The sequence below is a fragment of the Zootermopsis nevadensis genome, unplaced genomic scaffold, assembly GCF_977971745.1.
Source record: "Zootermopsis nevadensis isolate Lab colony 2312 unplaced genomic scaffold, Znev_1.0 Znev_ptg000002l, whole genome shotgun sequence".
Taxonomy (NCBI): domain Eukaryota; kingdom Metazoa; phylum Arthropoda; class Insecta; order Blattodea; family Termopsidae; genus Zootermopsis; species Zootermopsis nevadensis.
The window spans coordinates 5,128,444-5,153,223 of NW_028259134.1; the positions used below are offsets into that span (position 1 = coordinate 5,128,444).

At 35.7% G+C, this 24,780-nt stretch overlaps 3 protein-coding genes and 1 long non-coding RNA gene across 8 annotated transcripts in view; 1 reads left to right on the forward strand and 3 right to left on the reverse strand.

Moving 5' to 3' along the window:
- Positions 1 to 1,831, reverse strand: part of LOC110829007 (uncharacterized) — a 33,263-nt gene extending 31,432 nt beyond the window's left edge. For 2 of the 3 annotated variants that reach the window (XR_015536802.1, XM_022062274.2), the window contains exons 1-2: positions 1,089 to 1,511; positions 661 to 846 (exon numbers count right to left, since the gene is read on the reverse strand). Coding sequence is in view for 2 of the 3 variants with exons in the window: in XM_022062274.2 (XP_021917966.1) it covers positions 661 to 846; positions 1,089 to 1,256 (354 nt within the window). In the remaining variant the exon portion in view is untranslated. Of the gene's footprint in view, positions 1 to 660; positions 847 to 1,088; positions 1,512 to 1,599 lie in introns of those variants that run through there. The other variant, XM_022062275.2, reaches the window with a different exon arrangement.
- Positions 1,832 to 5,454: 3,623 nt separating this feature from the next.
- On the reverse strand, positions 5,455 to 10,306 carry Bug22 (cilia- and flagella-associated protein 20). The gene is made up of 2 exons (XM_022062279.2): positions 9,948 to 10,306; positions 5,455 to 5,907 (listed from the first exon to the last, which is right to left on the reverse strand). Exons 1-2 carry the CDS (start codon positions 10,221 to 10,223, stop codon positions 5,602 to 5,604), a joined length of 582 nt encoding a protein of 193 aa, XP_021917971.1. The 5' UTR covers positions 10,224 to 10,306; the 3' UTR covers positions 5,455 to 5,601.
- Positions 10,307 to 10,320: 14 nt separating this feature from the next.
- On the forward strand, positions 10,321 to 12,542 carry LOC110829012 (uncharacterized). The gene is made up of 2 exons (XR_002542829.2): positions 10,321 to 10,505; positions 12,225 to 12,542. It is a non-coding gene; the product is annotated as an uncharacterized LOC110829012 (long non-coding RNA).
- Positions 12,543 to 13,235: 693 nt separating this feature from the next.
- On the reverse strand, positions 13,236 to 24,391 carry LOC110829009 (aquaporin). 3 transcript variants are annotated; one of them, XM_022062277.2, is made up of 7 exons: positions 24,211 to 24,391; positions 20,095 to 20,302; positions 18,785 to 18,928; positions 16,756 to 16,971; positions 15,805 to 15,885; positions 14,628 to 14,798; positions 13,236 to 13,562 (listed from the first exon to the last, which is right to left on the reverse strand). In XM_022062277.2, coding segments are annotated over exons 1-6 (753 nt in total). In that variant the 5' UTR covers positions 24,213 to 24,391; the 3' UTR covers positions 13,236 to 13,562; positions 14,628 to 14,696. The 3 variants fall into 3 exon arrangements, with proteins under 3 accessions (XP_021917969.1, XP_021917968.1, XP_021917970.1); XM_022062276.2 differs by lacking the exon at positions 24,211 to 24,391 and adding an exon at positions 22,337 to 22,711; XM_022062278.2 differs by lacking the exons at positions 13,236 to 13,562; positions 24,211 to 24,391 and adding an exon at positions 22,337 to 22,820 and having other exon boundaries at positions 14,736 to 14,857.
- Positions 24,392 to 24,780: the final 389 nt, after the last annotated feature.

Sequence of the window (24,780 nt, forward strand, 5' to 3'; positions counted from 1 at the left end):
ACTGGCAGTGCCATTAAATAAAGTACAAATAAATAACACAAACTTCTCCTTTTGCAAGCTTTGACAGGTATAGTAGACATCAAACAAACTTGCAAGTGGAAGCTAAGCAAAGCATCATCCAGACTCAGAAAGTGAATGGAGCATGACAGCCAGATATTCATGTGATGGCCAAACCCACTGAACCCCAATATAACTGCTAAATGTACAAGTCAAATTATGTGTCTGTGCATCCCATACAAATGGCAAGCTTGTCTGACTTCTACTGTACATGCACTACAATTATAACACCAGGCACTATTCAAAATAAACAACATAAATATTAATACAGTGACAGATGGCTACAGCAAGTGAAATTAGTATGAAAATGAAGTAGGGCAAGTGCTGAGGACTAAATCTACGACATTCACTTCAAACAAGCAGTCTTGGCAATTCCAATAAATATATTACAAACACAATAATGAAAGAAAGGCATTCAAAATCTGATATTTAAAATCACATTTCGAAGCACATGCATGTAATATGTTCTCACTTCAAGGGCTGTAAAGAGACAAAAGTTGTGTACTATATGGCTAATGAGCAATGGAAGAGGATTTCTGCTTAAATACGTAATTTTCTGAATAAGAATATACAGAAACACAATTCAATAATTGAACAATGAACCTTGCTAAGTATGGAGTGCAATATGCTGTGTTCCTTCTTTACTTCTTCTGTAGACGAGGGAGTTTCCAGCAACATCTTCAGCTTGTCTTGCATTTTTACTGCCATGCACGCAAAACGGTGTATACTATCCAATTTCTTGCAGCAATTTGTACAAACCATTTTGGGTAAAATATCCTCAATTGAAACCTGAAATTACAGAAATCACAACTTTAATATCAACCAATAAATGTTAATAAGTATAACATACACCTGGCATGAGAAATACTAAAATAACTTCATAGTTGATACCAACAAATTTATTAGTTAGCCTAAAACTTTTTCTTTTTAATACAAAACAGACAAAAAATATGTATTCATATACATACATCATTACCGGCAAATGGCGAGACTGACAGTGTCACGCAAAAAATATTTGCACAATAACTCACCGCTATGTGTAAATATTTCTTCATTTTCGCTTCTAAATAAAGTTTCTTCCCTTCCTCACTAAATATAAGAATATTATCCGTTTGTTCAGCAGTGCAAATACGGCATAATTTCTCTAAATTTGGTGCCGTCCCCATTTTCCCCTCTTTTTCAACCGTCGTCCATTTCATAAAATAGGCCTATATAAAGGATTTTCTTGATTATTAACGATCTTTTTACTTATGACCTCTAACGACGACGCCGTAAAAACACCGATGAACAAATGACGCTGGTTACAGCGTCGTTTTCATACGACGCTCACAGCTCAATACAATTTCGATTGCGTGCGCTTGAAAAGATGCTGCCGATTGAAACGAGAGAATACATATCAAAACAGTCCAATTAAAAACACGGAAATAACGAGTAAACAACGTGTTTCTTGACACTTAAAAGGAATATTTCAGGGATGTCGCGAAAAATGGCATGCTTATAATATAACTTCACGTCGTAGAGTAGTGCATTTAAGAGACATACCTTGCATGAGTCCACTCAATCTGCTGTCGTCAGGCCAACTCAACTAATAAAGAACATTAAGATTTTGAACAAAGAATAAAATGTCACGAATTATAGTTCCAATTTTCGAAAACACCAAAACACAGAGTTAAGATGCCGATTCGTTGAATATAAACTATTCGTTGTGTAAGTAATAATTATTTCATTCTTCTCACTTGGTTCTCAGACAGAATAAAAAAGCAACTACCTGAAAACATTTGTCTCTAAATTAGGTTCTTCCATTCGCCCCGAGATGTCACAGCGTTTTCGATGCGTGACCATTTCCACTACAAAGGTGCTATGGGTTTCCACACTGATATAGAGGACGCCATATTGTGACATTTTACGTGCGGAATATTTAAAACTGCACCTAATCGTTTGAAATTATAACTTCACATTCTCAATTAGTGTCCAGTGAGTACAAAAAGTTGCTGATTGAAGGAAATATAATTCTCTCATATACCCAAAAGAAAGCTCCCAAGTTGATTCCTAAGTATAAATGTTTGTAAATTGCACATGAAATTAGCCTAAGAACTTATCTGGATCATGGGCAAACAACTTGGTGTACATTAGTAGTGATTCTACTAAGTGAAAACACACAAGCACTGAAACTTAAGGTGTTTTCAGTAGGCTGTGGCCAAGACATCCACCAGCTGCCAACTACAGTCATCCTTGCATCACGTAATTTTCCTATAGTTATAACAAAATAATGATTTGCCCACATGTAATTAGTATACCAAGATGAAAAAAGTAAAAGTCTCTGCCATGTAAGAATTATTAAAATTATAATTTTATTACCATATACAAACTGTATCAGCTGTGAGAATCTATTTTTAAATGATCTGCTCTGTGAACCTCTCTAAATCTGCCACTGGAATGTTTATATCTGAAAAGTGATTAACAAATTATGTCATTAATATACATACATCACTTGAAACTTTATTGCATGAAACTTTTGCTGCATTTTTTTTATTCTGTGCACTTACAACACATTGTCTGATCAGAATTTTGATCAATCATGTACCAACATTATTTCTTAAAATCACAGAAGTTTTAACTTAAATTAACATTGTGTGGATTACTAAAAAACTTAACACTACAAATTACAAAGAGATATTAAAGATTACAGTTTAAACTTTAAGTAAGAACTTTTATCATTTAGTGGGTTTCTTTCAAAGCAACCACACTAAACAAGTTTACTACCAGTGTAGTAAATATTTTAAAGAAAGTAAACACATAGAAGAAAATTAACTGGTCATTTGTACAACCCTAACACAAGAATTAAACCAGTTTTGCATTTAAAATGTCTTTATTCTCTATTTTTTTTTACAAAATACTTAAGAATGTGCAAATAAGTAATGCAATATTTAAACTGCAACAGCATCTTTAGCTAATAAACAATGTGATTGAAGTAAAAGTGCACCCACTAGCAAAGCTATATACAGTTAAGTCCTGATTTTCCAACATTTGTTTTACCCACATCTGGTGAAAAGTGCAAATTATGGAGCTCCTGATTATGCAGTTTTCTACCTCTTGTCACTTCAACCTTCTTTGGTCCAAACATTTGCCTAAGCACAGTATTGAGAATGAAAGATGTGAAAAACCAAGATTCACACCCATATAAAACAACTCAAAAACTATAGTTCTGTATATTTTAATCTTTGCATTGCAAGATGGCTGACAGAAAGACAAAAGATTATGAAGTGTATGGTAGCAAGCATTCTCCATATTTAGTCTCCTCTTCATTTCTTCAAGAACACAATTCTGATTAACATCAATCCCAAATGTTTGAACACTACCATACTTTCTGCAGAATTAATTAAAGTGAGTGACAGAAAGTTGCATAAGAAGATCCATAAGCATATTCAGTTAATTTGGGATAACAAAGAGATCCCACAACAATGGAAGGAAACCATAATTATTCCCATTCATAAGAAAGGGGACAAAACTGAGTGTAGCAATTACCAAGGAATTTCTCTGCTATCAACCTCATACAAAATTCTATCAAACGTTCTTCTGGCTAGATTAACTCCATATGTGAATGAAATTATTGGGGATAATCAGTGTGAGTTCAGGTGTAACAGATCAACAATTCATCAGATATGCTGCATTCGTCAGATACAAGGGAAAAAATGGAAGTACAATGGGACTGTATATCAGTCATTTACAGATTTCAAAAAAGCCTATGACTTTGTAAAGAGAGAAGTGTTATACAATATTCTCATTGAATTTGGTATACCAAAGCTAGTGAGTCTAATACAAATGTGCTTAAATGAAACCAGTAACAAAATTCGTCAGGTAAATATTTATCTGTCATTTTCCATCAAGAACGGTCTGAAACAAGGAGATGCTTTGTCTCCAATGCTCTTCAACTTTGCGTTAGCATACACCATCAGAAAAGTCCAAGATAGGCAGGAGAGTTTGCAACAGAATGAGACACATCAACTGTTGGCATATGCTGAAGATGTTAAGTTATTGGGCAATGATATAAATACAAAAAAGAGGAACACAGAAGTTTTCCTAGAAGCTAATAGAAAGGTGGCCCTAGAAATAAATTTAGAAAAATCTAAGTATGTGTTAGTATCCCATCAGCAGACAGGCAGGCAAATCATGTTAGGGTGGCTAATAAATCCTTTGAAAGTGTGATAAAGTTCAAATATTTGGGAACAGCAATAATAAATCCCAATTATATTCATGAGGAAATCAGGAGGAGACTAAATTCTGGAAATACTGGCTACTTTTCAGTTCAAAATATATTGTCTTCCCGTCTGATTTTTAAGTACCTAAAGATTAAAATATGAAAGTTGTAATTTTGCCTGTTGTTTTTTGTATGGTTGCGAAACATGGTTTTTCACTCTGAGCCAGGAAAACAGATTGCAGGTGTTTGAGAATAGGGTGTTGAGGAAAATATTTGGGCCTAGGAGAGAAGAGGATGAGGTATATTGAAAACTGCATAATGATGAGCTTAAAAATTTGTACTCCTCCCCAACATTGTTAGGGTCATCAAGTCAAGAAAAATGTGATTAGCAGGGCATGTGGCATGCATGGATGGGGGCAAGAGTTGTGCACTGGGTATCGGTTGGGAAGCCTAAAGGTAGGAGACTGCTGGAAAGACGTAGATGGGAGGACAATACCAGAAAGAATCTATTTGAGATAGGAGTTGAAGGCAATTGGATTTTGCTGGCCCAGGGTAGGGACAGTTTGAGGGCATTGGTTAATTCAGTGATGAACCTTGGGGTTCCCTATGCCATCTAGTTAGTTAGTTATTAGCTATCTACTAATTTTGTCCTGAAATCTGGAGACAAAACTGAACATACACTGTTTTCTCTGTGTTTACTTCTAGACCAACTTCCTTACTAGCATGTAACAGAACTTCTGTGTCTTTATTTATGTTCACACCCAATAAACGAATATCATCAGCATAAAACAAGTTAATGTGTCCCATTCAATTTCATTTCCTCTGTTCCATTGGAACTTCATGATGGAATATTCTACACCAAGTTGAAAAGTAATGGTGATAAAGCATCTTCATATTTCAGATCGTTCTGAAGAGGAAATGTATCACATTTTTCTTCTTCCAAAAATCATCAACCTGATGGGGTAAGCAGTTAAAGCAATTAATTCTGTTACATCTAAGGTACTATCAACATCTCCAAATGTTTTCGTTTAAGATACTACCAACATCTCCAAATATTATAATTTAAGAAACTTTCAGCAACTCCTAATATTATCATTTAAGGTACAACCAACATCTCCAAATGTTATAATTTCCTCCACTTCAGGTACCAACTGTGACAGTGAATTAAAATAAACTTGCAGGAACAATTGTACACAATACAAGATATAGACATTTAATCATATTTAAATAAAATACAAAATGTTTATAATTTTATTTCATTATAGTAAAATGTGAAATACATTACTTATATTTTATTTTCCACTTGCCAGGCAACACCGAACTCTTTACTGCCTTGTGATTAATCTTCATGTCTTTGCCTTATTCTGAATTGGAAGGAAAAGTTTGAATTCTGATGGTAGTTCATCTTCAGAGTAAAGCCTATCTGAAAAGTATACTCGTCTGATACGGCAGTTTGCATGAATTTGGACTCGAAGAGTTTCTATGTAATTAGTGCCATAGGCACGGCGAGTAAAATCGGCCAAGTTGAACTGAATCTGGTTCCACCCATCATCCAACCTCATTGGCATTGTACAGATGAATGGTTTTACCCGTGTTGTGGATTGGTAATTACTGGCCCTAAAGCGTCTGCGTACATTCTTATCATCTAAAATCTGGAAAGAAACAGTTAAAATCAATTTTGTTATCTCATGGAGATTATAATAAAATAATGTATGGTGGGATGGCGTGGCCATAATTACCATAACTGATGAGTCATCAGGATGAACTCAACCCCACACACCATTCACACCTGTTGATGTAACATGGGCAAAAACAAGAGCCAAGCAGAAATCCAGCCAACTATTAGGATCTAAATGCATGTTGGTTTGACAATATAGTTATTTTATCTTATCTGGCAAATATAGCCAAAAACTTAAATTTTTAATTGAACATTTACAGTTGTCTTGTGTACCAAATTGTCTTATATGCCAGAATATACAATAATAACGAAACCCATCCCCACACACCCTACTTCCTCAAAAGACTCACCATTTCATTGTTAGTCTCTCAAGCTGCAACTTTCTAAGGGAGTTGTCAACAAAATGTTATACCATTTTTGTTTCCACTTTCCTAATGGTATATGCAACAGCAAAACTGGAAGACAGTGAGGATAGAATTTTTTTTAATCTATTGTAAATTGGAAATGCATCACAAAACTGTATACCTATGTCGGTTACTTCAGAAGCTTGCTGTATGGTAGCACCAGCTTGTAACTGCTTCCACAAGTGAAATCCTGCCACGTGTAGCATTAGTATGAACTTCACAGAGCAAGCAGGCAGTGCATCAGTTGCAAACACCCATAACATGCTGTGTTATGGACCAAATATGGATGCAAGCAAGTTTCAAGCATCCAGATGTGAGGACAGTGATCAAGTTCCTTGTGTTGTTGGGGGAAATTCAACGTGGCATAACTTCTTTATTGTTGGTTTATTTAATGATGCTTTCAACTGCCTATGTTACACAGCACTGAATGATTGACAAGATAATTAGTGAAAAATGAATTGATAAACATGTGCCAGAAATGGTCTTGCCCTAATTTAAGGTATAAACCTGATATTTGCCTGGTGAGACTGAGAAGAACCTCAAAAACAGTGATTACTGCAAAGTTCACATACAGTTTCTTTCACTGCATACAAAAATCATCAATGTTGTTTCTCAGATGTGAGGCTCTTACCACAGTGAAAATGTTGATTATGGTCTTCTAAGTGGTTATACTGTACAAATATTCTTTGGGAACACACCACCTCCATCTTTGGGAAGAAGTAATTTATATGAATCAGGACTGGGATTCAAGGCAGCCTTCTTCATTGTCAAATGTTCCTGAAAATGAAAGTAGTATGTTCCGTGAAAACCTCAGGAACCACCTACAACACCATATGGTATTACAATCCAGAAGACCACAATCAACACCCATATTTTTTTTTACAACTTTCATATCAAAAGCACAGGTTGTTTCACTGACCAAGTGAACAATGCTAGTAGCATGTGTGTGTATAAAACCCAACAACAACAACTGATTTATGAACAAATAAACAATTTATGTCTGGGTTTCCTGAAATTTTATATGTATATATCTCCTTCTTCTTCCTTGGCTCTACAACCCAGTGTGGGTCTTTGCCACCTCCTTTCAGAGGTATCTTAGTCTCTGAAGTGTGCATCTCTGAGTAGTGAGTTACCAGCCTGCTGCCTCGCCACAATTTATACTTAATCCTGATTTCTGTCTGCTAGAGCCATACAGTAGAGAATCAGGACAGACATGGGTGAGAAATGACCACTGAATTTTGCTTATGAAACATCTTGTTCATGCTCATAAGGTTCTTTTACATGCCATAAATTTACAACATGGGACTGCCAGCTTTAATTCCCCTCCAAAGAAAGTTGTGCTACAGATTTTTATCACCCTTAAAAATCCATCAACTTAGTCAGACTGACTATAGTCATAAAGTACAAAACATACAGATGAATATAATTTAAAAAATTAATCAGGTTTGGCAAATGATACAGAATTAACATAAAAATATTAAAATATTACACTAAATCAAATGCTACACAGCACATATATTAATGATTACAATTTAGACTACATATGCTCGAAAACCTCTAAAAGGATTACAAGCCCTTTCTAAATCACAAAATTTCATCAACAACACACAATGTACACAAAGAAGCAATGAAAACAAGAATTAATGTAATAAAAATAGGAGATAAATTATTAATATCACATATTTATCTGAAATTGAAGATTCATTTCACCCCTTTCATTTGCTATGCTACACGAGACCAGTATCCTGGCCATGAAATCCAGATACAAAGAATCACCATAGAAGTGAAAGAGATTGAATTCCAGCCTAAAGACATCAACAGAAATGTATTTCCCTCAGCAGGGAGCACGCTGCACGAATAAAACAAAATTCTCACCAAGAACAAGATTTTAACATTTCTTTCTGGGCCCTTAAAAGAGATGGTATTTCTTTTCTTCACTTCCCTCTCCCCTGACCCAGCCATTGTCTGTGGTGCCCTGAAAAGGTGCTTTCCTACTGGCTCAGACATGATTCCAAATTGCCCATCTTCTGACATGATAGCCCTCCTAACCCAATATAAAGCATCCATTTCATAACCCTCCTTATTTCAGCCCTGAAGATGGAGACAGTATGGTACTCTGAAACACTGGTATACAGCTAAAAACTAAACTCTGCATACAACACAGAAGACGACCATCTACAAATCACAAATTTTATATTATGGTTTGCATACTACATAAGTATATATTTGAATAATGTAAAATAATTTAAGGAAACTAATGGCAAATAAAGCAGTCAGAAATACAGTTAAGAATTTCTAGCAGTGAAACTGTAAACTTATGCAATTATGGGCCACATCTCCTCATGCCACTAATGTAACCACCTGTGTGACCAAGACATCATCATTCAATCCCAGATTAATGCTTGGAGTTCTACTACATGTCTCTGAAACCAGTGTAAAATGCAGTGAGGGTACAGACAGGATAAAGTGACTAATATTATTCAGGGGCACAATGAATTCTGAGGGGTTAAGCACAGCAGATCAGCTGCCCATTTTTCAAGCAGTTAACAGACAACAAAATTACAGTGTATGTTCTTTCAATAATACTCTACCACTGCACAGAGCAAAGGCCATCCATGGACATGGTTAGGAAGTATATGATGGCAGAATTACTGATGGTGACTTGTGGCCAGCATGCTCCTCCCATATAAAACCATGTCTTTCAGTTATGGAGAATCACAAAGAAAGAAGTTTACAGATCACTCAGATGTTTAAGAAATTAAAAAAATATCCAGAGACAAATTTTCTCCATTTTCCAAAAACTTCAATGCCATAAATGCATGTACAACAAGGAAGAGCATTTCCAGCATCTGCTATTATCTGAATGTTTTATCTGTAATATGTGCAATGTATTTGTCAGTTGTTACCAGTTTGAACATCTGCAGGACCAAGCTGATGGGAGAAACATTTAATTGTTCTGTCTGAAAGGTTCAAGGAATTGTAGTGGCACAAATAAAAGATCTTACTGCACTTGTATGACACCATAAACTACCTAAACTTCAGTTCTACGTTGGCATCTCTACCTGTTATCACATACAGTTTTCATGATAGCAGGAGAGTGGTAAGTAAATGCTATTTAGGTGAAGTCCACAGCATCATATCAGAGCAGCAGATAGTAATTTCAGTAAATAGCTTTTCTACAAAGTCCAAGGTGTTGCTGTAAAATTATCCATTGCGCTTCACTTAGATTAACATACAAGAGTGGTGCTTCCTTACTCCATCAGACTACTTACAAAAACACATCCCATGGCATGTAAGGTTTAGCCAAATAATTAATCCCTTAAATACGAACAACAAATACACTCATAACCATTTAATCTTTCCTTAAACCAATGCCTACTATAGAAAATATATTTTCAGACTTGCCTGAAGTGGGTGAAGAAAAGACACCATGTGTAAAATAGTACAAATTAAGGAGGAAATAACACCCTGTCTTATCCATAGACCAAAACTCTTAAATAAATACACAGCTTTCGCAAATGTACCGATATTGTACCTTAACCCTCGGAACCTAACAGATATGACTATTAATGCTACATAATAAGTCCAACCTGCATTTACTAGCACATACCTGCACTTCAAAAGTAAAGTACTTCTTTAAATTCTTTATGATCATAACCAAGAAGGGTAGCTTGATGCCAAGAGTTTTCTTAGGGTCAGCTGGACAGGTTATGTAGGTGGTGCTAACGTTGGTTCCAACAATTTCCAGGACCAACGATTGAATGTCATTGTCAGTTATTCTTTTTATATGCCCATTTCTCACTTTCTTATCCCAAATTTGTAAAGGCTTGCTTCCAATGCTGTACAAAATTGATAAAAATCCACTCTGAAACGTATTTTTAAACATAGCGCTACCCTTCCAGTTTACAGCATAACAAAACAATATTCACGGTCAACCAACTTCGTTCAAAAGCACAGATATGTAAACGACTGCAGCTATCCGTGGTTTTCAATTTTGAAATAAAAATGCTCTTCAGAACAATGCTATCACGTTGCAGATGAGAAAGGCATCAAAAGATCTCGCAAACATAAATGACATATTTACCTAAATGCTCAGTCTAATAATAAACCAAGAAATTAAAATACACTAACAGGAAATATTGCAAAATATGACTTACAGAGGCTAAACGTATGCATTACAATATAATATAAGAGAACAGAATAGAATTAATATGTAAGACTTGAGGTTCTCACAGCGGTGAGTATGAAGATATCCGTCTTCTGGGTTATTGCGCTGTGTAGTCTGGTCGATGTTAACCAACGTTTCAGAGGTCATACTGCCTCCGTCGTCAGGGCGATCGCAGTATGACCTCTGAAACGTTGGTTAACATCGACCAGACTACACAGCGCAATAACCCAGAAGACGGATATCTTCTAGAATTAATATATTACACGTATCTTTCACGGGTCCAAGCCAAGAATGGAGAACAATAAATGCAAATAAAATACTTTTTTGTAATACAAATATAAATTACATTATTATGACAGTTTTCAGTCAACTACAGCATTACCGCAAAAATAATCACCCAAGAAACCATAACCGCTATTGCTTACATGTATTTATAATACCTGAGAATTTTCGGTTGCGGTGAATTCTTCTGTGTTGTAGGTGTACGCTCAGTGCTGAACCCTAACTTTTGTAGAAAGGTGACTTACCTTCCCACCGATTATGATTGCATATGGATTTCGCACTCATTCATGTTGCTGAACAGTTAGTTTTGAAAAGCGAGTCTTAAAACTGATCTCACGATTAGTGAGATGAGTTAGAACATGAGGTTTAATTTCTTAAAATGCACAATCATATTCTATGTATTCACTTGTGTTTACAAACATTTCAAGAGTGTCATTTTCATAAAGGCTTTCCATAGCATCGTATTTTACATAAATGCCAAAAAGCTGTAAAACGATTGCATTTGGTACTTGATGAGACTTCAGTTCCTTGAGCTTATTATATCTAACAGCTCACTTCTTGTTTAAAAAGTGTCAGTATAGCAGAGAACCAGAGGCCTGTAAAAGCTTGCCTACTTCTTTAAGCGTAACTTTGCCCCTTGATAACCACCTTGCCTCCGATGCAAGAAAATGAACTTGTGATCTGCCTGTATTTCCTCACACAAAATTTCAAATAAGCCAGACTAAAGGGCGATATGTTATAAAGTTCAATATTTTCACCACCTCGTGTAGCACAGAATGTAATTTGATGCTAAAGCCGTTCGATTAATTTTAAACTATATGAAGTACACCTGTGGACCAATTTGTTGCATTTCAGCTTGAAAGCCTTTTTGTGTCCTATCAAAACTGTTGCTCATCTGCCAATGCAATTTGCCCAAGAAATATCTTTTACTGTGAAATAATCTTTTACTGTTTTGAATATATCAGTCTATGCATATCTCTCTGGACTGCATTTAATCCTGGTCATCAGTATATTCTTGATGTCTTCTGACATTGTTTTTTTAAACAAATTGTAATGGGTTATTTGCATGAAATTCACTTTTTGTTGTGAAGTGACAATGCAAATTTCTTGCATTGAAACTGTTTTTTTTAGAACACAATGGTGATGTTGCCAGTTTATGAGTTGATGTATGAAACCGAATGTCAGTCATATTAAGCTGCCATAAACAATAACATTGCGCTGGGGATGAAATTGTGAGAATAATTTTGAGAAACATCCAATGGTATCCATCCATGCCAAATTTAATTAAATTAATTTAGCATTTCTCAAGGTGTTAAGTATGTACGTGTGATTACACAGTCATGAGCGATGACATCAATCTGAGATGTTCATGGTCAAGAATTGCTTCATGCCTCAGTTGCATCTGCCACTTTAGTTTTATTTTTTCTGGTATTACAGATTGAAGGAAATTAAGAAATGCCTATTTGGAGAAGCCTCTAATGCCATCACTTCCACACCAAAGTTAATGAAAATCCAATCAGAACACCAACAGATGACAGCCTGATCTTGTATCTTGTCCAAAAGAGTTTATAGACAGAATAAATCCATAAGTTGTTCTTCACTAATGACAGCACAAGGAACATCTAAAAACTGATGTCTCACCGCAAAGCTAAATTATGAATTGTGTTTGGTATATGTACTTCAAAATGCCCTGTTCATGACAGAAATTCAGCATTGAGAACAATTAAATTCTGTTGATTCTAATAAAAATGTCAAGTAATTTAGAGGCACAACTTTTTAGAACATCTCCAAGACTACTGATGCAATTTTGAATAAATTTACTACACATGAAAAATTGAAAATGAATTTCATTTACTTTAGGTATGTCATTCATGGCAGTCTGTTTAGAAATATCAGGTGTAATATACTGTCATCAACTTTTAGATTTTGTGAAGGGTTTTTAGAAGATTACCTGCACATATGTACTGAAATGAATGACAAACATAATTATGTTAGATGTCTTGGGCGAGTGAAAACCGGGTGAAAATATTTTCAATATCTGTTCCAATGTTGTTTTGTATGGGTGCGAAACATGGTCACTCACTCAGAGGGAGGAACACAGATTGCAGGTGTTTGAGAATTGGGTGTTGCAGAGGATATTTGGGCCTAGGAGAGAAGATGATGGGGCATGGAGAAAACTGCATAATGATGAGCTTAAAAATCTGTACTCCTGCCCCAATATTGTCAGAATGAGATGGGCAGGGCATGTAGCGCGCATAGATGGGACAAGAGGTGTGCACTGGTTACTGGTTGGGAAGCCTGAAGGGAAGAGACCGCTCGGGAGATCTAGACACAGATGGTAGGATAATCTCAGGTGGGATCTATGGGAGATAGGAGTTGAAGGAGAATGAATTTTGTTGGTTCAGGACAGGGTCCGGTGGAGGGCTTTAGTTAATTCGGTGATGAACCTTCGGGTTCAGTAAGCCATTTAATTAGTTAGTACCAATAGAATACAAAACAATTTTAAGTTATCTTAGACTTTGCACTTCCCCAACCAGTCTGTGTTCACTGATGCTGATCACAGTAGTTGAAATATTTTGCTTCATTCAGTTATGGAATTATGTATCTAGGTTACTGTGTCTATAAACAGTATCTTTAAGGAAGCCCCAGAACAATAAACCACTGAATTAATTAAAACTAAACTTTGCAGGAAGTAAATTAGCCAGAATCCATAAATGGTGCTCATATGCCTTGGAATGCAATATTCAGGATTTAAGATGAAGTCACTGCATTCATCTGGAACAATGAAACACAGACAAGATGCAACATGGTGCAGCAATCCACAACACCACCATATACATTTATATTGCATGAAAACATGAATCTAGACAGTTTAGTTTTGGAAATGCTCACTGAGAACATGCAACACTGCAATTCTGAATGTAGTCAAACACCAACCAGTTGAAACAAATGTTTCCTCTAAAATAATACCTATCCTTCCATGAATGGGAGAAACTGTTCTTCAAGGAGATGGGGGTAGGATTAGAATTCACAGAATCCTTGGTCCAATAACACCAAGAGGCAAATCAGTGCATCTTCCACTTATGTCTATTATTTCATTGGTGCCCAGACATATATTCTGCTTCTTAACACAATTAGCCAAACATGAATGGGTTTTGCCTGTAAATCGTATGCTGCAAAGAACTGCAGGCCATTCTTTAGAAATTTAGGAAGTTTAAGCACAGCATAACAATTCTGAAGTATCCTCTAGAATTAGGCCTTTCATCTTAACAAATGGTGCTAGTGTTGTCAGCTGTCTTGGGTCAATGACATTTGCAAGTGGGGCATCTGGCTGAGTGATGATGTCAACATAAAGGATTCTCCCATGTCATTAAGTGACTGGCTGGTAATTTCATTAGTCATTACCACCTATATTTGTGCTGTTCGTTATAAATATAGGGCATCTGGGAAGTAACCAATTTAATTTTTCTGTAAAATTGTGAGTGATGTATGCCTCATTTTCATACTGGTACATAATCTGTAATTACACTCTGGGTTATTTGCTAAAAAAAACAAAATGGATTTATTTCACACTGTTACAATTGACTGTTTCTTGGATTAATGTCTGTCATTTCACAAATCACTGTCTTCATTCCTTGGACAGAAATATTCTCTTCTATGTCATACTGTTCTTCCAGCTTCCTGCTGGTGGTCAGTAACACAGCCATTCAGATACACACATGAGCAGAGCATTTGTAATTTCATTATAACAAAAATGTATGCATAACCACCTAAATAAATTTTGGAGTGTAAATTTCTGTTCGTTAATGCTTACACATTGCATTTATATAAGTTTTATACCTGAGCTGCATGAATAATTCTACTGGATCTCCTGTTGTGTAGGGTGAGAAGCTTCTTCCATAGTTGGTCTTATGACTGGAGTTCCACATCCACTTTCTTCGGAATGAAGAAGACAAATCTATAGAACATTGCTGCCACAGTGCTGCCAAGCAAGGGGCCCACCCAGAATACCTGCCACAATTATGACAATCCTAGTTGTTAAACTCTCTAGAATATGCCATTGTCTGAAACTGAATGATTGGTGATGAAAGTTTTTTTAAGTACAAATATAAACATTAGAAAAACAAGAATGTGAAGATGTTCTCCAAAAGCATACATATATTTTTTTTATTGTTTTGCTGCAATTTTAGACATAAGTGACCTCGATATCCAAGTTACTGCACGCAAGTTACACAGATAATATTTTCAGTTGTGATTCACTGTATATTGGTCATGTGAAAAACAATTTCAAATAAAAATTGTATTACAGAGGTATCAACATAAGTTTTACATAATGTGCCATTTTTTTCAGTGACACTGTTTTTATAAAATTGATGAAATTAAGTTTTAGCTCCATTCAAGAAGGTGTTAAATTGGATTCCTACTTTCCAAAATTAAATTATCCCTCAAATTTCTATTGCTGATGCACAGTGCAAAATTTAATCTAAAACTGTTCATTATATTTAGGAATAAAATGAGAGGATGGACAATAGTTCTCCTCCCCTACATGCATTCATTTTGTGCTCTTTGTGCAAAGAACAAATAATAGAAGAGGAATTCTTCTACAATCTAGGAAGTAATTTGTTTGGATCAGTGATTTCCAAACTGTAGCTCAAAAGTCTCTGTCATGGGAGAGATTTCTGTGAGAAGAACAAAATATGTCAAACTATTTTCTGTTTAAAAAATAAGAATAATCTCAGTACTGCACTATTTACTTTAAAAACAAGTGTGAAGTTTCAAATGCAGACTACATACATCAATATCAACATTCTTTCCTTCAAAAAGTAAAATTAGTCTATAGGTATGTTTGACTTCAGCTCCTCTTACTGAACACAAAGACTATAGAGGGTATTAAGCCATATCGCAGGGTGACCAGATTTTAAAAACTAAAAAACAGGAAGCTTTTACCAAATATATGTAATTTACAACAGATTATTTCACAGATTCTATTTTAACTAAATTTTTCTTCTGCACTAACCCAATGATTTTCCCAGTGGCCAGTCCAGACACATGGGCCAAGAGATCGTGCTGGATTGAAACTTGCCATTGTGTAGGGAGCCTGCAAAAGAAAACACAATTAATAACCTGAACTTCTATGCTGCTTTGCTGTTTCTGAACACAATCCACATGCCAATGTGTAATTTTACACACCAAACATTGGAACTTAAAACTATAACATGCAGAAAATGTGCTTTTAACTAATGTATTTTATGGAAGCTTGTCAAATGGAAACTCATTTCATTTTAATAATTAGACATGCTAATACATTAGGTACTCAGCTTATATGTGACATGTTGAAAAGACAAATTCACGACAATTTTGTTATCACATTAATTTTTTTAAAGAAGGGAATGCATTCATGAATCAGAATTAATTGATGGGAAATAAATTTCCCATCAATTTAATTAGGTATTTTAATTACTGACAATCAGTAACTGATAAAATAAACATAACTGGAAATGCATTGTAGCAAATGAATACACAGTACACATACACATATGTACTAAAAGTTAACTGAAATATACAAAACAAGGGGAAGAAAGTGGCACTAGTATTTATTTAAACCAGTGAAATGGACTGATAGATAACTTACATTTGAATCATAAATATGTGGGTATTTATTATCAACTGTTTATTTAATATAGAAGCAAAATCCTGTGTTAATTGAAAACCTGTCTTAAACAGAAAAGTGTTCAGGTTCCATGGATTTCTGTTGTAAGTAGTTATTTAAAAACATCTGGGTTTGTGATCTTAATAAAATGAACTTGGTATCAGAGAAGTTAATCAGTGCAATCCTGAGGACCTCTGGAAACACACTTCTCAATGCAGATAACAAGTCACAGAACAAGGGGGATCCATGACAGCTACCCAGTCAATAGTGTGTCAGTTGATAAGTGTCAATGATAGGACCATCTTGGTGAAGGCTGACCTCCACTAGAGCAAGGCTGGATACTGTCAAGCCAATCTTTATGGCTGTAGAATCAGTATTGTGGGCGTTTCTCTTGTCCAAAACTCCACAGACCACCAGACAAAGGAGTCCAGTGCAAAAGGCTTCCATAGCCATTCCTGCAAACACATTCAGTTCTTTGTGCAGGACTGTGACACAGACTGGAGGATTTTTGTTATGGAACATGGGGGTCAAACCCTGAAACAACAGAAACAAGTACTGTAACAACCTTCAAGTAACTAATTAACTGGCTCACTAACTAACCATCAGGTAGTAGAGCCTGAAGATTCAACATCACTGAAATCAAATCTCATCAATGATTTTTGGTCAGTTCAGTTCATAGCTAGAGAGTGCATTTCCTCAAGATCAAATTAAAATCATTTTTGCATCAACTCATTTTCATATATAATAGTATTCAGCCAAACATTTTCAAGCATTTTTAATTATGTTATTCATATTCTAGGCCCTATATCTTAAGTCTCTTGATCTAATCATAACAATATAAAGTCTTCACTATGTAATTATCCCCAACAACTTGTCGTTGCAGGCCCAATAATAGTAAAACTAATGGTACGTATTAGTATCAGTAACAATAATGAACAAGAAATTATTTACTTCCTTTGAAGGAGATATTTCTCTCAGAAACATCAGTTACTTCTGCTAAAACATCTTTATTTTATAAAATATTTAAACATTTCTCAAGATATTTCCTTTTAGTTGAAGTAATTTCTTTATTTCATGTGTAGAAATTATATATCAGCACTGACATATTAAAAACAACATTTGCTTTCCAAATTTTACTCACCAGAGGATTAAGTAAAAGCTGTCCTACTATACTCGAAGTAGGCGCTTGGGGGGGAGAAGTGTATAGCTTCTACTTATTCTTGACCTCAGCTCTAGATAGGGGTGAGTAATCAACATCATGCCCTGGCCACGCTTTACCCCCAGGAAAGGACCCCGGTACCCACTGGGTAGGAGGCTGGGTGAGACCCAGAATCAGTGTGGACGCAGAGGCTAGAGGAAACATCCTCTGCCCCTGTTGGGGATCAAATCCTGGTCATCTAGCCCGTAGCTGGTCACTGTACTGACTGAGATATGCCAGCTGAGATGATTAACTGCATTCAATGCACATGAAGGTGATATAACCCTTAGCACAGTTTCAACAATCTCAGTAATATATTTAAAAACTTATTCAGTTAAATGCCCATTTTTCATTAGTCCAGGCTTTACTGTGATAATAAAAGTAGATAAATTTGTGTGTGGGAAAAAGTTAAAATGCTGTAATAATTAATGAATAAGCAGAACTTCACTAATCTTTTGCATGTGTGGCTATTACGTTCAGTTATTTGTTATGTGATAATACTTGTTGTATATGCACATGATGTAATTCCAGAGAAAGAGAAAGTGACCTCAAATGCACAGTGTTTAGAAAATTTTAGAATGTAACAGTGGTGCAGCAAAAATTCTGTGATATGGCTCCATAATGAAAGTGGAAAGTCCAAAATTGTGGAATGACACTCTAGGTGTGTACAGGCCATTTCTATGCAGCACAGGGCACCACACTTGGACCTGCCAAACTAGATCGGGAAATATGAATAATCATGAAACCACACCGGACAAAATATTTAGTGACAACTGGTGTGGTAGCGGAGGTCTTCAGGTTCACCACACATTTTTTTGTGTTTGGATTAGTAAAGAACACTTAGTGCAGAATGGACAAGACCACTGAAGACTTGACAGCAAATATTTCAACAATCTTCCAGGAAATCACACCAGATATGCTGAACACCTTGTGGAGAAATATGGCCTCACATTATGGACTGTTCCATATCTGAGTGAATGGGAGAGGGGTGTTGATCCCAGGAAGGCCTAATAACAATCTTTCATCTTTATTTACAGCCAAGTTCTGAGCTGTAAAAGTTAAGAGCTGCTATTTAAAAACATTTTTATTTTATCTACACCCAGAGATTTTACATGCACATAATATAACTCAGATTGCAACAATACCCACGTAAAGAACACCGTAGCCCAGCACTGAACCTATGCATTGGGAGATAATGTACAGGCCAGCAAGGGCCGGCTTCATGACATCACTGATGACAACCGTCAGGGTGATTGCAGGGTTCATGTGGCACTGGCTGATATGGCCCACAATCTGCAACAGACACAACATTAGAAAGGAGCAGCAGTCTTGCAAATTCGTTAATTTCTGATTTGTATAGATCACTGGCTTGACATTAATTTATTGCAAATGCAGATAGACTGTTGCAAAGTTAATCAAACAGCAGATATATTGTACAGGAGGAACCATTTTTCCTAGTACTCTGTTAAATATTTTCCTTACAAAGTGTTGCACATAAATATTGTTGGCCTTAATGAGAAGAATACTTTATGACATGAATAAATTGATAACTATTATCATTTTATACAGTTATATAATAAGTAAATTATTCAGTGAGGTCATGAAGTGTTGATATAATTGTCACAGGCAATTATTTTTAAACTTGGTATCAACTGTAATTAAAATAAACATATTCTGTCACAAAATTAAAATTATATAATGATTGGGTCCAACCTCAATATAAAAAGTATGTAATTGTACCAAAGCTAATTATTCTAAAATATAACACGTTAGATAATGTATGCATAGCAAAACAACACTGATATAACACTCTGTTATTGCCTCTAGATTTGTAAGTCATGAATATACTTTTAGAATTTGCATTCTATTTAATAACCTTACGCACTTCTCAACAAACCACAATAATAAAAGTATAACTAAGTAACTAACTCCAAGGAGCAAGTTCTGATTGAGATGCTGATAATTTCTCAGCTAGTCAAGAAAACCTTTGCCTTTTGCAGAACTTGAAGGCTCATTACCATGCTCACAAAGGCCCACCATCGGTTCTTAGCCTGAACCATATTAGGCCTTTCAGGCTTTCCAACCAAACTCTTGAACACATTTCTCGTCCTGCTCACCTTACTTCCCTCTAGTTTATTATTCTATATAATATTGAAACAAGACAGGATTTCAAATTAAAAAATATTTATTGCACAAATTATGTAATTAATAGGTGAACAAAATTAATGGGTAACAAAATGTACCCCATAAAAATAAGTTATAAACGACCTGTTTTACCCATTTCTACACCAGATGGCTTATTGTAAATATAAAAACAAGATCAGAACAGAAAGAAGTCTGATTGTAAGCGTTAAAACCTTAGAACTGATTATTTAGAGATGCTGCTGTAGGCATGGCCAGCCTACTAAGGCCTTCGGTATGGTTCATACAGTATGAGACAAGACAAAAAACCTACTTACCAAGATGGGTACCATTACTGCGAGGCCAAAGTTAAAGCATGCGATGAAGTAATGTTCAGGAACACTTGGATTTAGATGGTGCACTCCAACACCCATGCAGCCCAGAAACACGAGGGCAAAGGTACCAAGCATCTCACCCACACATCTTTGGATGACTTCTACATGCGTGTAAGGGCCGAATATATCTCTGTTTGCACTGAAATTAACCCTAGAAATAAAGACAACTGGTCATAGCATCTACACTAAAATGAAAATATGTCATATGATAAAAACAAATTCATGTGGTTGTGATGAAACATTAACAAATTTACTCAAAAGCTGTGCAGACTATGTGTCCCTTTAATTTATTTTTATAATAATCAATAGCAGTAGGAGTGTTTCCAGAATAACTTAAACATTAAAAGGTTAAACCCCTATATAAGAAAGGTGAAAAATTGTGCATATCTAACTACAGACCAGTTTCATTAGTAACAGCTTTCTCTAAAATATTTGAGAAAGTCATGTAAGTGACTTTTTAACCTGAAACAATGTCCTTGCAACTTGGATTTCAATTGATAAAGCCCTTTTCAATTTTACAGATGAAATCTTCAGTGCTCTTAATAATAAAATGCATGTTACTGGAATAACCTGTGATTTTTCTAAAGCATTTGATTGTATAAATTATTAATTATTAATATCAAAACTAAATTTTTATGTTATTTTAAATATAGCTGGTCATTGGTTTAAATCATATCTTCATGACAGAAGGCAACAAGCAGAAGTAAATTACCAAATTCAGATAAAGTGAAATAGTGTTTCTTGTAGTAGAAAGTATATTTGCTTGGTTAGGTATAATTTTTCAATTGTTACGTAATTCAGACATAATATGCCTTCCAAAAAGGTCTTGACACAAATTGTCAAGAAATATTACTTTGAAGTATTTAAAAATGAATAATCAATTGAAGACAATGCAGAAAAATTTGTTTTTATGGGTTTAAGTATTAATGATAATTTAAAACTTTCATGCAATTTTTTATTAAACACTGTAAACTTGACAAGTCATTTACAATACTTGGTTAACGTGTGCAAAATAAAATAAAATAAAAAAATAAGAAAAAGCACTCTGTTGCCTATTCTGCACCTATTATATATTGTAAATATTCCTTACATTGCAGTGGCCATTAAATTGTGAATTTTCTCATTTTCTAATATAATAATTCATGTTTATATTAATCCAAGTTCTGTGATATTTATTTCTTTTGAATGGTGGAAAATAGTGCATTAGTTTCAGTAAATTATGTTACACCATGCAGCCACTTGGTAACATTTTGTAATCAGTCAACTGTAGTTTTGTTCTAAATGGTAGTGGATATTAGGTAGCTGGGAATAACATAGTAGTCTTACCCATTTGAGTTGAGTTAAAATTCATGACTATTCATGTATAAATGTATAAAAATGTGCAGTTTAGGAAACATTTGTTAAAAAATAACTTTCTACATCTAAATTAACACTTTTTGTAATCTCCTAATTTATTTTATTAATTTAATACACATTTTAAATTCCTTTTTACTTTTTATCAACTTCATAAGCATGCATTGTAAAACATCTTCATTCCATTAAATTCATCTTTAAATTTACCAATAATTTTTTATTTCTTACCATTGCATAGAATATGGAATTCTGGATAATCAGATGTATCAAACAAATCTAGATATCTGTTTATAAAAATTATACATTTCAATTTTTAAATTCATATATATATAACAATTTTACCTTTCCCTTAAATTTGTGTTTAATTATAAAGAAAGACATACATTAATAAATCTCTAAATGTTATTGATAATGTTCTTGAATTACTAATGTCATTTTTTCTTTTTTCTTTTTTACTTTTCAATCATAAATATGCTTAATTTCGGAATAATATGAGCTTTGAGGTTTTCATGGAAGTTACATACAGTCGAATGATCAAGAATGGTGAGTAGATAAGGACTTGGAGGAAAGCAATAGTACCCTGTTTCAACGAAATGGCCTGGAGAGAATGAGGAAAACTAGGGCAGCAGTTGGTTATGAACTAGCAGCAGTGTGAACGTGTGTGAAGCCTGTAATGAACAATTGCGTTGGTTCACGCCAATAAATAGTTCCTGACGTCTTGTACCATTCTGCATGTCTACGTTCACCAGCTTCATTTTGTAACTTGTGCACGGACCCGTGGGTTACTTGTTAACAAAAACCAACTAGTCCACAATCTACAGTTCATACTCACATTTTCCGGAACACTGGAGCACAGATGACCGTGACTGAAGTCACTCAGCGTTGTTTCCAAAATCAGAAGCCACGACCCACCAACAGAAGCTAAGGTTAATTGGTTCCTGGATATAATTATGCTCTCTCAGCTGTTGTGGTTGTTCATGTTGAATCTACTAACTTCATGGTTAGTTGACTTTCGTGAGAACGTCCAAGCATTCTTCATAACATAATGTGGTCTAGAGGTTAGAACGCTGGCCTTGTAATCCTGGGGTCTCGGGTTCGATTCCCGTCGGTGCCCGAATTTATAACTTGTGTTGGGCAAGGCCGTGGTCTAGGCAACACGGAGTTTTCCTCCGGGGGCTTCCTCGGTTTCTCCGTGGCATCCCAACAATTACTCCATTCACACTCACACAGAAGAAGCAATGGCAAACCACTTCTGGATCATCTGCCAAGAACGTATATGAACAGGTCCCAGTACGAGAAAAGGATGGAAGGATCCTGTTCATATGGACCTGTCGTCAGACAGAACACTAAAAAAAATAATAAAAAAAAGGTGAATGTGATAATGAACCGGGAGCCAACCACTGGTCTGGTTCCAGAGCAATCCAATCTGCGCCCACAGATCCATTTGCGTGTTAATATATCTCAGTTGGTCTCTGCTAAAATGAGGGTCCTCAAGATGGAAGCAACAATCACCTCTGAAACGTCGGTCATTATGTACTAGACTACGCGATGCAGTATCCCAGAAGACAGTCATCTTCGAGACTTAAAATTAACCACTATACTTCACGGTATTGTTTCAATTAGCAGCGATTTGGTAGCGCCTTTTTCGTAGCTAATGGCTGCACGACAGGATTCCTTCCGCCCCTCACAAGGCTAGGACTCGGTAGGCAGAGCAGTTGCTGAAACGACCACGGCCGCATATGAAATGGAGTTAGGAGATATTGTGTGTGCGGCTCTTGCGAACACGGTAATGAACATTCGGGTTCCATAAACATTAGAAGTTACTTGCCTAGATGAGCGACTATCAGTTTCTCAAGGTCTTACCTCCAAGGAGTTAGTTTATCCCGACACAAACCCTTCCCCGTTCTGCTGAATACGAACAGAAAATTACACATTATAAAATCTTCAGAATTCTCACAATTGTAGTGGCCTATTTTTAACAATTTCTGGGCACGGCAGTAAAGCGAGAACCCGTAGTGGCTTTGCCGGGAATTGAACTGCCGACGATCGCAAGTAATAAATGGTTCGACATTTGGTTTTAAGTTTACTAACATTTTGCACTACTAAAGCTCGCCATTACAGTTTCACCATTGTACTTCGTCTAACCCAGTGCCCGCAAATTTTTTAATAGATTGCATATTAGGAAGGAATAATGAGAAAAAAGAAAGAGGCAATATCTTATCTTTCGTAATTAGAAATCCCCGTGCGCACACAGGTTCATTATCGTTAGCTTTACTCAAAAGTTATAAGTCTTGTTTTCATATTCCTGTAATATTATGGGGAAGTACTTCTACGCACTTACATATTTATGGCCATGGAGAATTTCGTACCCCCTTTTCGCAAGGTGAAATTTTGTGGTGCGTCGTCACGTGTATTTGACAAATTATGGTGTGTCGTGGGAGGAAAAAGGTTGTAGAGCACTGATTTAAACAGTCGATAGAAAGATGTCTGTCTTCTGGGTTGTAGCCCCGTGTAGTATGGTAGTTCACTTATCTTACCCTGATAATGGAGGCAGCAAGGACCTCTGAAACATTGGTAAACTTCTACCGGACTACACAGCGCTATGTCCCAGAAGACAGCCATATTCGGACTCAACGCCGAGAGACCTTCAGATTCTACTTAGTTGAGAGGAAGTTATATCACACAACGGTCAGTAAAAATACTTACATAACCCACCAATTAGTCAGAAGAAAAATGCAAATTCCACATGCCACAAGATTGATCTTATATAATATAAAATGTTGGTTGTTTCACTGATGACGATGAATGCTGCCAGTTTTCTTGTAGCAGTTAATTTGTATAATTTAATGTAAAGTTGTTGGTATTTCAATACTCTGCTCTATCATGCTGATATTTCTGATCATCAGATCGACAAAACAAATGAATCGCGTGTAGGAAACAATACTATCAAATCGAAACAAGAGAAACTCGACTCGGCGAACTAAGAAACTGGGCCAAGGGATTACAGGCGTTGAAATGCAGACATCAGGGTGTTGCTGTGGTGTTCAGTGACTTCGGTACGGAAGTAAAGTAGTGACAACGACAAATCACTGGAACTTATGAACATTACATGAAAAAACATTAGAGTATCTACTTTGAAGCAGGTTTGTCCCTGCCGCTTAATTAATAACCACGCCTTATAGACGTATGGGAAAGCATTTAGTTCGGCACGAGAAAAAATTCTGCATCTAATCGAAATCGAACGTCAGCCGTCCAACCTATGGCCAATCATTCATT